General features: G+C 42.9%; 2 protein-coding genes across 4 annotated transcripts in view; one reads left to right on the top strand and one right to left on the bottom strand.

Moving 5' to 3' along the window:
* Dysb (dystrobrevin binding protein dysbindin) overlaps positions 1 to 8,183 on the top strand; it is a 41,566-nt gene extending 33,383 nt beyond the window's left edge. Inside the window, exon 9 of the mRNA XM_050191219.3 lies at positions 7,863 to 8,183. Coding sequence (XP_050047176.1) covers positions 7,863 to 7,912 — 50 coding nt within the window. The 3' untranslated portion in view covers positions 7,913 to 8,183. The remainder of the gene's footprint in view (positions 1 to 7,862) is intronic.
* The window catches only part of LOC126544028 (transmembrane protein 231-like), a 38,120-nt gene extending 25,697 nt beyond the window's left edge, over positions 1 to 12,423 (bottom strand). For 2 of the 3 annotated variants that reach the window (XM_055061978.2, XM_072286953.1), the window contains exons 1-7: positions 12,215 to 12,423; positions 11,905 to 12,062; positions 11,578 to 11,706; positions 10,403 to 10,546; positions 10,215 to 10,296; positions 10,048 to 10,150; positions 8,601 to 8,707 (exon numbers count right to left, since the gene is read on the bottom strand). In XM_055061978.2, the coding sequence (XP_054917953.2) occupies positions 8,601 to 8,707; positions 10,048 to 10,150; positions 10,215 to 10,296; positions 10,403 to 10,546; positions 11,578 to 11,706; positions 11,905 to 12,062; positions 12,215 to 12,353 (862 nt within the window). In that variant the 5' untranslated portion in view covers positions 12,354 to 12,423. The remainder of the gene's footprint in view (positions 1 to 8,600; positions 8,708 to 10,047; positions 10,151 to 10,214; positions 10,297 to 10,402; positions 10,547 to 11,577; positions 11,707 to 11,904; positions 12,063 to 12,214) is intronic. The other variant, XM_055061979.2, reaches the window with a different exon arrangement.
* Between the last annotated feature and the right edge of the window lie 778 nt (positions 12,424 to 13,201).

Raw genomic sequence — 13,201 nt, 5'->3', positions numbered from 1 at the left:
ATCCTTCATAGATGTTTAGCCACGGGGGCCTCTTGAATGCAAATTTGTATGTATTCTTTTATATTGTTCATTATACATGAAATGGCAACCCAAGGCTTTTGGTCCCCCAACTCTCCTTTTGTCATTACATTTCCGTAAACCTTGGCTTGAGCAAGTCTAGTGACCTGAAAATTAAATTTTTGTGCATACAGCAACAGTTGAGTAGTACTACGAAGGACAGAAGTCTGCAAAGTGAGAGTTAAAAAAAAAAACAATTGCGCAGATCCCACGTACTGGGGAAATCTGTGTTGCATGAAGCATTTTGCCAGTAGCTGGCTATCCAGCATTGTTTGCAGTTCTGGAGAGTGTTACCATGTGGACCAATGTGTTTGTATAAGGCGAGCAGTTGTGGGTGTGATGACAGCAGCAAGACGACGACAGTGACAGCAATCGTATGATGGCACCGGCATGATTTGCACTCTGGTCGTTCAACACAAATTTATGACATGCCAATTTTTGGGTTCTACATAAGTACTAGACGGGCGTAAGCGAGAGAAACGCGGATTGTGACATCTGCTGTTAAGTGCTATACAAGCCTCTGTGTATGCCATGTAGTCAATGTTAAAACAACGATGGCATTTATACTCTGGCTAAGAAATGTTAAAACCCGTTTGACCTCGGCCGATCGTGAGGGCTGTATGATGTCACACAGTTTGTGTAGCCTTAGCTGCTACGAGGAAAGAACTGGGGAATGTGGGCCAATCCTAAAGACAGTGCAGTCTAACACAGTGTCTCAATGCTCTAGCTATCATGAGGAAGGAATGCAAGAAACTGGTATGGTGACGCACGCACCAAACATCTGAAAGAGCTAGTTATCTTTGGCATGAGAAAAGTGTGCTTGCCATTGTGGCCCACTAGCTAGAGCACTGAGGTGCTCTGCTGGAAGACAGGTTTGATCCCAGCATTGATCATGCATTCCTTTTAATTAAAGAGACTTGAAACGCGGCAAGACAGGCACCTCCCTACCTACCACAAAGTTCCTGGAATTAAAAGAATGCTTTGCATTAAAAACGAAATATGCTCAGACATACAGCTGGCCCTGGCAGATGCACTTGAAAATACAGGCTCCACTTTAACCTCCAGACTGTTAGCCTAGGTTGCAGCAACATTTAGATTAATTTCAGTACCAGTCATCTGTACATGTTTGTCTCCAGCACAATGGAAAGCAAACATTTTTTGTTCAGTGGAAGGTGTATGTTGTCTATTTCCAGATGAACAATACAGACTGCAAAAGAGCATAAATACTTTTATTGTACATTTTTATTCTTGCTGGGAGGTGGTAGCAGCTGAACTGCTCAATGCATGAAGAATTTCATGCGCAACGGTGTGTTGTAAGGGCAAGCAAAAACAAACCGCAAAGGATAAAGGAGAGAGGAAACAAAATACGTGCTTGCTTTACTTTGTTCCGCATGTGGCCTCCTGCCCATTCGGCTATTTCGTTGCTCCTGAACTATTAAATACATTAGGGGAACTTTATCACACGGCAGCTGAAAAGCATACTCGTATATGGTTCCATCCTCACTAGATGTTGAATTATCTTGAAGCCCTTAAAAGCTTGTTCACGGTGCCCTGGAACACTTTCTTTGGCAAAGTTGAATAATGCATTGGGTATGAAAGCAAGCTACCTCATAAACCTCCACAAAAAATTTTCAGAAGCACTGTGTCTAACAAAAAGACCTGGCAGCCTTGTGTGAATCAAAATTTAGAGGATGCTTAAGCTTTGCCTTTAAGAGCGAAAGACGATAGCATTCAAAGATCCCAGACTGTTTCTCAAGCTTCCCGGCAACTGCAACATATGTAACCTTAATGTTTACCGGGAAACACTCACGGCGAATGCTATGCACGAAGGCAGGCTTTCTGGTAGGAATGTGGCCTCTTGCGTGGGCAGCGATGCAGCGGAGGCGAGTACCATCAGGAAGTGTTTGAAGAAAGCAGGTGCACCGCTCTTTGGACTCCCGAGACATTTACGCGCCGGCATGTGCAAATGATAGACGCATTGTAGAAACGCTGGAAAAGGGGTTTCTTTGAGTTTTTGCGTAACAGAATTATGTTTTCTCCTATAGTCAAATTACAATCTGAGAGCTATCATGTCTGTAGGTTGTGTGTACGTCATAGTTTACGATTTTTCCACGTATTTTAGCTTGAGAAACTGAATTCAGTCATTTCCTTGCGTCACATGGAAGGTCTGGGTATGTGTGGTTCAAAAGTCTTTTTGCCGAAACGTCAAACACCGGATTTTCGGTGACACGGGCTCCTTAAAGGGACACTAAATGCAAATGCTAAGTCAATGTAGATTGTTTAAATACCACTCCAGAAACCTCGCAACGCTTGTTTCATGCGAAGAAAATACTTAGTTTATGAGAAAATTTCATCTGAAGGATCCAAATACCTTTTTCAAAATTCAAATCTCCTGCTACCCAACCGGGGGAGTGGTGATGTTGCATACGCCATCACCACCCTTTGCTGCCACCGGTGAGTAAAACGGCGCCTGACAGACAGCAGTACCGAGCCAAGACAGAGCGGTGGAATCTGCGCTGCAGCTGCTTTTTGGTCAAGTGACATAGACCATTCGGGCATCCCGCGACATCACATGGACGTTGAATTCTCTGCTACTTGCAGTTTGTGCGAGTTTCGCAAGCCAGCGAAGCCAGCGCAGCACTCCGCGATAATGAAACTACTGAAACGAGAAAGCATGGTGTAGAGCGAAAACGTAACCTTTCGACCGCCCACGTCATTGTCAAGGGTAATTTCAATGAGTTCTCTTTTTTTTTTATGAAATAGAACTGAAGTAGCATTTTATTTCGTCTTATAACGCAATACTAGGATGTTTTTTTGCAACGAGTGGTTGAGTACTAGTGACAGAATTTAACTGAGGAGTGCTTACATTATCGGGCAAGTGCTTGAATGTTCCAGGGGAGTCTCTAATCCTGTCCTGCATTTACCTCAATTTCTCAATTATTAAGGCTCTGTTCACGATAATATTGACGCCTTAGAGATTCTCGAGCACTAGTCTATCACTTGACTTAAAATTTACCGTTAGTGTCCCTTTAACGCTTTCGCGTTAAAACCAGATTCCACTGATGCAAAGTTTGACAAAGTGGGCACAGCACCCAGCTGGCATGTATTTTACTGGCAAAGAGGCATTTCTGGGTCCTGTGGAATGTTTGCAGAGCATCAGGCCACAGCTGTTATGCTGCCAGCAGCAACGTTGAGTGTGCTGTGCAATCTCAAAACTTCTGTAAATGTTCTCCAACATAAATGTGCATTGTGTCAAGCTCTTCGCTTACAGCAACAGTTTAATTCACTGCTCAAAGGAGTGTTCCACACTCTGCAGTAAGTTGAGCATGTCCTACAGCATCCCAGTAGTATACCTACAATCTTGAAATTTCTCCAGCCACATATAGTTGGATACCTCATAGTGCAAGCACCAAAGTCTGCAATTAACAGAACTTTGATCATTTCTCCACGCATCATCACCCTTGACATGCCAAACGTCCCTTCCAAATTCAATTGTAATACCAGTGATTTTTTTTCAACAAATTTTTGTTGAAATTCTTCACCTCGCCTAGCTGTAGTAACAACTTCACTATGAAACCTAACATTGTCCTTTGTCACCTTCAAGGCCTTTTCTCTTTCTTAAGTGCCTTAGCCAGTTCTAATGAATGAGAAGAAAGGGGGTTAACCGAGGGACCCGATTTTTATTTCGTATCATGAGAAGCCAACAAGGAAGCCAAGGACAACATAGGGGAAATTGCTTGTACTTACCTATCGAATTCAAAAAATGATAAATTAACGGCAATGAAAGTGGATGAAGAAACAACTTGCCGCAAGTAGGGAAAAATCTCACGTCTTTGCATTACGCATGCGAAGACGTGGGAACGTTTTTTACCTGCGGCAAGTTGTTTTTTCGTCCACTTTATTGCCATCAATTTAATGCAATTACTAAGTACAAGTAATTTCCCCTATGTTGTCTTCTGATGTGATAAGCCAGTTCTAGGCACGCAGCTCTTTACTTTCTATTTTTCTCTAGGATAACTCTTACTCATAGTTGTCTGCCTGCACTACGTAGCACAGCCCATGTCTCTATGAACGCAACCATTACACAGGAGTATCCCGTGTAGTGGTTTTGGATCAGGGAAAGGATTAGTGATGACATTTCCCAGCCATGGAGATCTTTTGCAGCTTTCAGAAAAGTAGTCCCACTTCTTCAGGAAGAATTCCATGTGGCTACACTCCCTTAGCAGCAGAAGAGGTGAATCCATGTGAATGCTTCTATAAGCCAAACAGGGATTTTTCAGAAAGCAGAGAGAAACACGTGCCCTCATGAACAAGATTGCAGGCTCTTGTCCGTGGCCAGAGTTGTTCATTTACCATGTTAAGAAGCATTTCTTCCCCTCAAGGAATGAAATCCTCTTCTAAGTGTGTTGGTTCAATGTATTAAAGGGACTGTCAACTCAACCTATAAGGGCTTAATGTTTCGCCTTGCAACAGAACAGCTTGGCTTCTCAAAACTGTGCCGTTGCTTTGTGCAAAAACATGCTTGCAATGAATGGACCGAATGTCCCTGGATAAGTAGGACAATTGCTATGGTTTGCATCTTAAACTTGTTTTTATTGCAGCAGCCACACAGATAACATTGACCGCAGCTGCTATGTATTATTGTGAAGTAGCGTCAATATTTTTGTACCCTGTTGTCCTTAAAGGAGTCCTGACACAAAAATTTGAAGTCGAGATAACTTGCGAGATTGATTTAGGTGGTCACACACACATCGTCTACAGAATATCAGCGGCAAATATAGCTTAGAACATATTTAAAATCAATTTTAAAGTATGTGCGCGCAGCCAACCGCAAAACGGAGCACCTCGCGACATTGACATCATGGTGGGGTTGTAAATAACCAAAAAAACGCTACATCATGTGGCTACGTCACGAATTTCCATTGGCTGCCATGCGGCTTACATGTGCTCTTCTCCTCTGTTGTACTTGTAGTGGGACGCTCTCCGTGTTGCTGCAACTGCAGTTTTTGTCGCGTCTATCGGGATATTTCCCACACTATCAGCTTGACTGCACTGCACTGACCACGCACGAATATATACACGCTACTAGTTAAATACCGTGCAGGCCAAAACGTTCAACGCCGATTTGTTGTGTCTTACCATTGAATGTGGCCAACGCGAGGGTTTTGTTGAGGTTCGTCCTCGCCATCGCCGGCCGCAATATCAGAGTCGCTAAGTGAAAAATATGGCGGCGACTCCCATATGTAGGAAATCGTCGCTGCTGGACGACAATGATGATGGCGAGGACATGGCAAACCACATGCAGGCGTAGCAGACAAACTAGCAAAATGAAATGCGCGCGCCGGCACACACGCTGGCTGCGCGTCAGAGCATACGTCATGGCTTTTTGCGAACATGTGACCACTTTGTTTACATTCCCGCTTCTCCCGTCTCGTTGCTCTCTGAAACAGAAACTTGGACTGGTCGCTACAAAAAAGACTGCAGATAATTACCTGTCGCACTCTGAAGTAAATTAGGTTTCGTGCCGTGATTACTGGGTCATTAACTGCTTACTAAAGCAGAAGAAACCACGTGGATTTTTTTTTTGTGTCAGTACTCCTTTAAGGCCAAGACTGCTTTAGCAACAAAATGGCAGATGGCAACACTGGACAATATGAAAATAGGTACCATTGCTGGCAGCAAACAAAAAGCTACTTTTTGTGATGAATTGTCTGAAAGTGGCGCTACACATTCATTATAGTTTTTTGCTCCCAAATCTTTCTGATCTACCTCCATTGAGATAAATCTACATTGCAGTAGAAGTTTTTTCTAGAGAATAAGCCCACAGAATACCAATGCTGCTGGAATGTTATCCAGAAGAAAACCACATGACAACTGAGATCATTCGAGCCATCTTGAATCAAGCCTGCCTTTTGTTTACTTGCATGTGTAAGAAGGGTCCTGAACCACCTCTCATGCTTGGGAAAAAAAAAACACAGTCCACAGGTAGTTTACACTGCTGTGAACATCCCAGCCAAATTTTGCAGTCGTGCACGGTGCATGGAGCTCACAAGAGGAGCACGAAATCACCTTTTTCTCACACACTCTTTCCAACAGAAGCCTTCTCTTCACTCTTTTCGGGCTGCCATATTTCGTCATATAGCAGATTCCCATATGCGGCTGCTTTTGGCCTACAGCTGACATCAATCAAGAAGGGTGTTTGAATTAGTGTGCTTCTTACTACTGTTACTCTGTATATTTATTGACAGAGTTTAATAAACAGGCTGAAGTAAGGGAAAATCGGCTTTTGAATTTTAGTAGGAAATAAGTACTTCTGAAAGTACGACTAACACCGACTATTGTCTGCTAACACTCAGCCGCAATCACCCACGTTGGAATGAAACTTTGGCCACACTGCTTATCAGTGTCGTAGCCATCGGGTGTTGCTAATTTCTAACAGTTTTGAACACTTAACTAGCCTCAAACCACAAGAAACTTAAGGTTGGACTGGACATACGCTTACCAGTGCGGACTCACTCTTGGCAGACTTCGCTTTGTATTGAGCTACTGCACAAAATGCGCAACTGGGATGTGGGTGCCATCCATTAATGGGTCAAGATGGTACAGGACAAACTTGGTCTGCACCACATAGTGTGGCCAGACTGGAGCACATGAGCACAAGCGCGCACTCCAGCCCTGTCGTGCACATAGTTAACCACTACAGTTGCATGTAGCTGTGTCTGCAGCGCAGCGTAGATGCAACAACAGTGTGCTCTGATTGGTACTGTGGCTGACGCGACTCAATGCCCAAGCACCGACATCTGACAAACAGGTCATCTGCTTCCCTAGTTGCACACCTTCGAGGTGTGTCAACATCATGGTCATAGCTCGTTACATTAGGAATCCTTTTAACGCGAGTCCGGAGTGCGGCATCTATCACTTGGGCAATGTGCGCACTGCCGACATACTCGCGTGAACGAAGATGAAGTCTGTTCAACCCTCCAATATTGTGCGATTGCTGTAGAGATGAGTGTGAAAGGAAATGTGGTATTCACGTCACTCGGTGCGATAAAAGCCACGCATAGCTCTCTAGTAGTACACTGCAGCACAGAAAAGGGATGATATACCGTGAACTCGGCCTTCGAGTTTGGAACGTCGTAGGTGCCAAAATCGGTAGTGGTGGTGTCTGTGTGAACATCGGAAATCAAATTTTAACTGCGCACCATGGCAATGTTCAGTAAGCAAAGCGTTGTGGGCAATACTACACTCCGCTGTAGCCTTTGCAGTACAAAGCATTGAAGAAGGAGCAAGAGCACCGCAAAGAGGACAACAGGCGATCTTTGATTGCTAATAACTACACTTCTGCTGAAAACATTCAAGTACACTTTTGCTGCAAAGCATTCCTGAAATGGCCTGTTTTAATATCATATGCATTTCTCGAGCGATGAAAGTGATTCAGGATCCCTTTAATAACTTTATTTTTAACACTACCACCTCTCGGAGTTTACAACCACTGGGAGAACAGCAGCACGAGTGCAACAATCCAAAAAGTGTGTGCCCTGGCTCTACAATGCATTGTTATTTGGTACACCGAGTCTTAATACATAATTTTCTTATTTAACGCTCTGTTCTTGGTCAAGGTGCCGCATCTGTAATCCTGCCACTACTCTGCACTGCTGAATTCATAGTGCTTTCAGATTCTAAGACTTGTGACAATATGCAGCAGAAGTCGTCACGGTGACAAAGTGCTTTCCTGCTAAAATAAGAATCGCTGCAATGTGTATGCTAGAACCCTTTTATAATGATAGTCCTCTTATTCCTTACAGATGGTTCAGTAGCAGTGGAGGACAGCATTGAAGAAATCGCAGCACAGTAGCAGCGGTGGCCCCCACTTTTATATGCTTATGACATTTGATTTCATAAGCAGCCTGTTTGCATACAAAAGAGCCATGGATGCAGAACAAAAGATGGTGCAACTTGTAACCATGATGTCATGTTCACATGCTGGAACTTGGGACTTCAAATGCAGTTTCATTCCTCTAGTCCATGCACTAAGCCTGCTTTGCTTGCATGCACTTACAGAGATATATATGTAATATACTGACCAATATGCTTCAATGCAAAAGAATAAAGAAACGAAATGTGCAGATGATTATGTTTTTGTTCTACACTGAACCAGACACTAGGCCCCTTCCCAGTATGCAAGTACCTTCATCTCTGTGCACGAGCTCAACTAACCTTGCTCTTTTGCAGATGAATACTCTAGCACAGAATAAGATTCACAGTTTGAGTAAACTGCAATGTCAGCCGATTCAAACTGTTTAAAGCACATACAATTGCTTGAATGTTCCCAGGTTATGTGGCAAGCCAGGGCAATAGTAGCAAGAACAAAACAAAACTGATACTGACCTGTGATGCAACACTCATGCAAGTTACCGTATGGAGTGCAGAATCGGTGCCAAGTGCCCATGCTGCGTGCTGCTGGAAGCATCTGCACAGTTAGGTACCTCATGCGCCTGTCACTCCCAGTTATAGTGACTGGTAAGTTTCGAGTATTTGATTACCAAACACAAACTCCTTGGTCCTTTCACCCAGTAAGAGAAAAATAGCAAGAAATGCCAAATACTGGGTCCAGGCATGCTTCAGGACTTGCCACACTCCGGGACGATACCTGTTTAGTGATGTCAAGAAACTCGAACGAAAGAACAGTACAATGTTACTTAGCACAGCAAATTTGAAGAAATTAATTACGTTCTATGGTTTTATGTGCCAAAACAACAACATGATTGTGAGACTAGCCATAGTGGGGAACTCCAGGTTAATTTTGCACACCTGGGATCCTTCAACAAACACCTAAATATAAGCACGCAAGCGTTTTTGCATTTCACCCCATTGAAATGCAGCCGCCATGGCCAGAATCGAATCTGCGACCCTGAACTCGGCAGTGCAACACCAGAGCCACTAAACCACAGTAGGCGAAATATCAAGAAACAATTACTAGTAATAATAACCCCTCATTCAATCATCTTTTGCCAACTCCTAAATTTAGATCTACAGAACCCATCATAGCTGTCTAAAGTGCGGAAACAGGGCAAACGAAGCTGGAATGGCATAACTGCTTCTGAACACGTCCTGCCAGGTGAACAGGGTGTTGGCACATGTGGTCATAGCTATATGCCTAGCACAGCTTCCCCTATTTAATGATTGTTCCCTACAACAGAGTGTCTTTGAGGCCACCATGGCAGGGACTCCTTTATCAGCACACACAACAACGCAACCACTCATTACTCACAAGAAAGAATATCTACGCTCACGCATCCTTTCAGATGTCAGGATAATCAGAAAGAGGGATCTGTGCAAAGCACATGGCTATGACCACAAGTGGCAACATCCTGTCCACCTTGTAGCACATGCTCAGCAGCAGCTATTATGTCATTCAAGCTGTCTTCGGTAGGCGACGGTAAGGGACTCGGAAGTGCACTGCTCCCACGCTCTAGACAGCCATGTCGGGGCTGTACTTTCAAAACTGATGCAACGCATCATCTGAATTCGCTGCAAATGTCAAGATGGCAGTTCACATTGAAGTCTCTATTTTTTGAAATGGGAAAGCATATGCCAACAACCTTTCTGGTTAATGACGGTAACATGAAACAGCACCTCTTCACATTGCACATCTTGCAACAGCAGCCTTTGAAGATGAGGTTACTTTATATGATTCATACTTTAGTGCAGATAATGTATGTCAACCAAAAATGTAATGAACAACAACATGCTGATATACTACTAATACAGTCATTGTAGCAACGTGAAAATATTTGTTTAAGGATGCATTCTTTTCTTCACCTCACCTGCTTCTTATACTGTAGGACGGCAATCTAAGTTGCACAAAAATTAATTGAAATGCTTGTTCATAGCCACTGTTTAGTCAAGCACAAGCAGCCCATACTAAGATAAGCTCAAAGACTACCATGCATAAATTAATATCTGTGATGTAGGTGTACACAAGGATACCACAAAATCTCTACTGGGTACTTGATCCTCAGGTTGGCAAGGAAATGTGTAGCGCCCGAGGCAACCCTCCATGTACTTTGAACATTGGACAGCTGCGTTGTCACTGCATAACAATAAAAGAGATCACATTGAAAAATAATTTCAAACCTGCGATATTAACTACTCACCATTTCGTTTTGAGTACTCGTCTAGAATGAAATCAAGACTGAATGAAGACACGCTAGAACTGTCCAGATTGATGATGGAATGCTGGAAACCAACAAAGATATTTTTAACCCACTAGAATTACATCACATTGCTTCAGACCTAAGTGACAGTTTCGAAATGGCATGCATACGGGCTGCAGAACATGTACCTCAAAGCGGCTGTCATGAGACCCAGGTCGCAACAGTTCTTTCTGGCGAAGTCTCAGTTCTCCTGTCAGTGAAAGTTCTGAGCCAGAAATGCTGGAGGAATGGTCAATAAAGGCTAGCCCCTCATATGAGACCCTGGTGTACGTCTGAAAGTTAAGGAAAAATTAAACAAGGCTGCACACAGAGATTTTGCTTTTGAACCAAACGAAAGATTAAGAAATTTTCAACAAATTACATCATTTGTATTTCCTACTACATCCAAGACTGCAGCCAAAGCCACAAAATTACGAGCACTATTCTGTTCACTGATGCAAAAGGGCAGAGCCACAGTTGCATGCTGCCACGTTTCTAAGGTGCGCCCAGAAGTGTGCACCAGAAAGCAGTATATGCAACACAAACTGCAGCACATGCCATTTCAGCATCTCTTGGACCCTGTAGCAGAAAAATTACTATTAATAAATTCTTATGCTGAGTGCAAAAGTGGCTACTTCTGTTAGTGCTCTAAAATGTACAATTTCTTTATGCATCCTCAATAATGCTGAATATAGCAGTGTATTCATTAGGCGACAAGGTTTTCTTGCTCCGAAAAACTGCACTGTGGACATTTTTTTTTTTTCATGCAATACTGAATTTGATCTGAGGCACTATAGCATATTAAAAAATAAGGTGCAATGAAATTTGAAAATAACGTATGGCAAATGAGATGACTACATTGAAATGCGAGCAGTGCAGAAGTATGCTAGAGGCTTGCCATTTTCCTTAAGTCCTGCACAAGAACTATGGCTCGCATTGATAAAAATCAATGATAACTGATAAGAATGCTATAACCCGAAGTTCCTTAACTTTTTAAGGATGAACTCTTGCAAAGAACTCAATCCAATGAGTGTCCTCCCCCCACTACCCCACAGACGCCACTAAGTACTACTTCAGTCACAAGCACTAAACAGAAGCACTCGTGTGTTTTACTGAGTTGTTTTTCCTAATTTATATGTACGGACTGCACAAAATCACGAGTATGGATGTAAACTTATTCACAGTTAAGCTGCAGTGGATCTCTAGCCTAGCACATCATCGCTGTTATATTTCTACGTAGATGTAGGGTAGCAAACCGGAAACTCGCCTCTGTTTAACCTCCCTGTCTTTCCTCTCTCTCTTAAGTAGGTGTAGAACAACTTACCGCAATTCTACAATCAAAAAGAAGAAGGATTTTCACACGAAGCACGTCGAACTTTTTTGGCAGCGGCATTTTAACGCTGAGATTCAGCTCATCCATTTTCCCATCAGAATCGAAGTCTTCCTCTAAATCCTAGTGGGGAGAAGCAATGTGAAATTACAAAACTATGAACGCTATGTGACGTTCTCCTTAATACAATCTCCATTCACAGTCACACAGTCAGTGCCCAAACTACTAGACAAGTAACGCCCGTAACGAGTTAAACTATTAGTTCGACTTAATAATTAACTCCTACTACTCCGACTTCCAAGTTTAACAACAGTCACTTACCTCTACAGAGGGGATGCTTAATTCTGTAGCATGAGAGTTTAGGAAAGGGTAAGAACTCCAAAATACGAGTCCCTCGCCACATTCTAATATAAATATCAGTCGACGCTTGAAGCGCACTTCAGGTTGTTCTTGGTACTGATCTAGCTTCTTCCAGAACCCTGAAAACGATAAAGTGTGTCATTAAACTGGAGGCCTACGTGAATTCCCAATAGCGTTCACAAACGATGTTGATGGGTGGGGGAAAAAAATCCATCGGCGTCACTGCAAACCATGAGCAACAACTCAGAAAAAAAGCAATTAGAATACATGCCTAGGTCTTTGTAGGCGAACATGAATGGAATTACGATTGTTGCGCAGCTTAGAACCACAACAAACGCAGTTGCCTTTGAACATAAACTAGCTTTGTACTTGCGGTGAACGCCTTCGCAGAATAATGTGTAAACCGCCATTTGTACACAACAGTTGATGGTCACAGCGATGCGACTGGCCAACTGGCATGAACTATGGTCATAGAGTCAGCTGTGATCGTATATCATCTATGATCGTGGCTCTGATCGCTATGGCAACTGCTTCAGGAAGTTACAACAATTGGTTACCATGGTTGCAGCACAGAATAGTTACATTTACAGAATGACAGCTCCGATGATAGCCTGCGGTCTGTGATAACCTTCGTGCGACTTATTGGAAACAAACTAATACACTTAAATATTGAAACGTACTGAATATATTAGCTTTTATTAAAGAAGCACTTACACGATATTTTCCACTTATCATTTGTTCGCGTTCAATGAAGGTAAAGCTTTATAAACCTTAGAAAAAAGAAAAACTGATAAGCGCCAGAGTTCCCTAAATGACTTACTATGATACTATGATATTTATCTCTACGCACTAGTTTCGCTTTCGGTACCTAAAAAGTGGATTTCTTTCGAACAATGCTGCTGCCGCATGCGAGTGTATCCGAAAGACAGGCGGGCAGCATTCTTGACCATTCTTTGTCACCAACATCGTCATACCCAGCTTTATTGCTGCCCGACGTCAGTCATTTTTTTTTATCAACGTCATGGCGTCACAATAATGTTGATGATTCCAGCCTGCATTTCGAGACGAAGAATCAATATTAAATTGAAATATTTTATAAGTGTTTCCCAACCTTCATACTTGCTGGTGTGCCAGGAGCAAGTGGTGCAGTTTCTACAACTTAAAATACGGATGTCAAGCGGCGCACTTTCGATCGCGATCGGGCTCGTCTTACACATTTTTGGCCCCCATAATCCTATCGCAATGGTGCAAAGGGCTG

This window comes from Dermacentor andersoni, chromosome 1 (assembly GCF_023375885.2).
Source record: "Dermacentor andersoni chromosome 1, qqDerAnde1_hic_scaffold, whole genome shotgun sequence".
Lineage (NCBI taxonomy): Eukaryota > Metazoa > Arthropoda > Arachnida > Ixodida > Ixodidae > Dermacentor > Dermacentor andersoni.
Note: the sequence above shows the minus strand (reverse complement) of the source record. Positions and strands in the feature narration are given on the sequence as shown.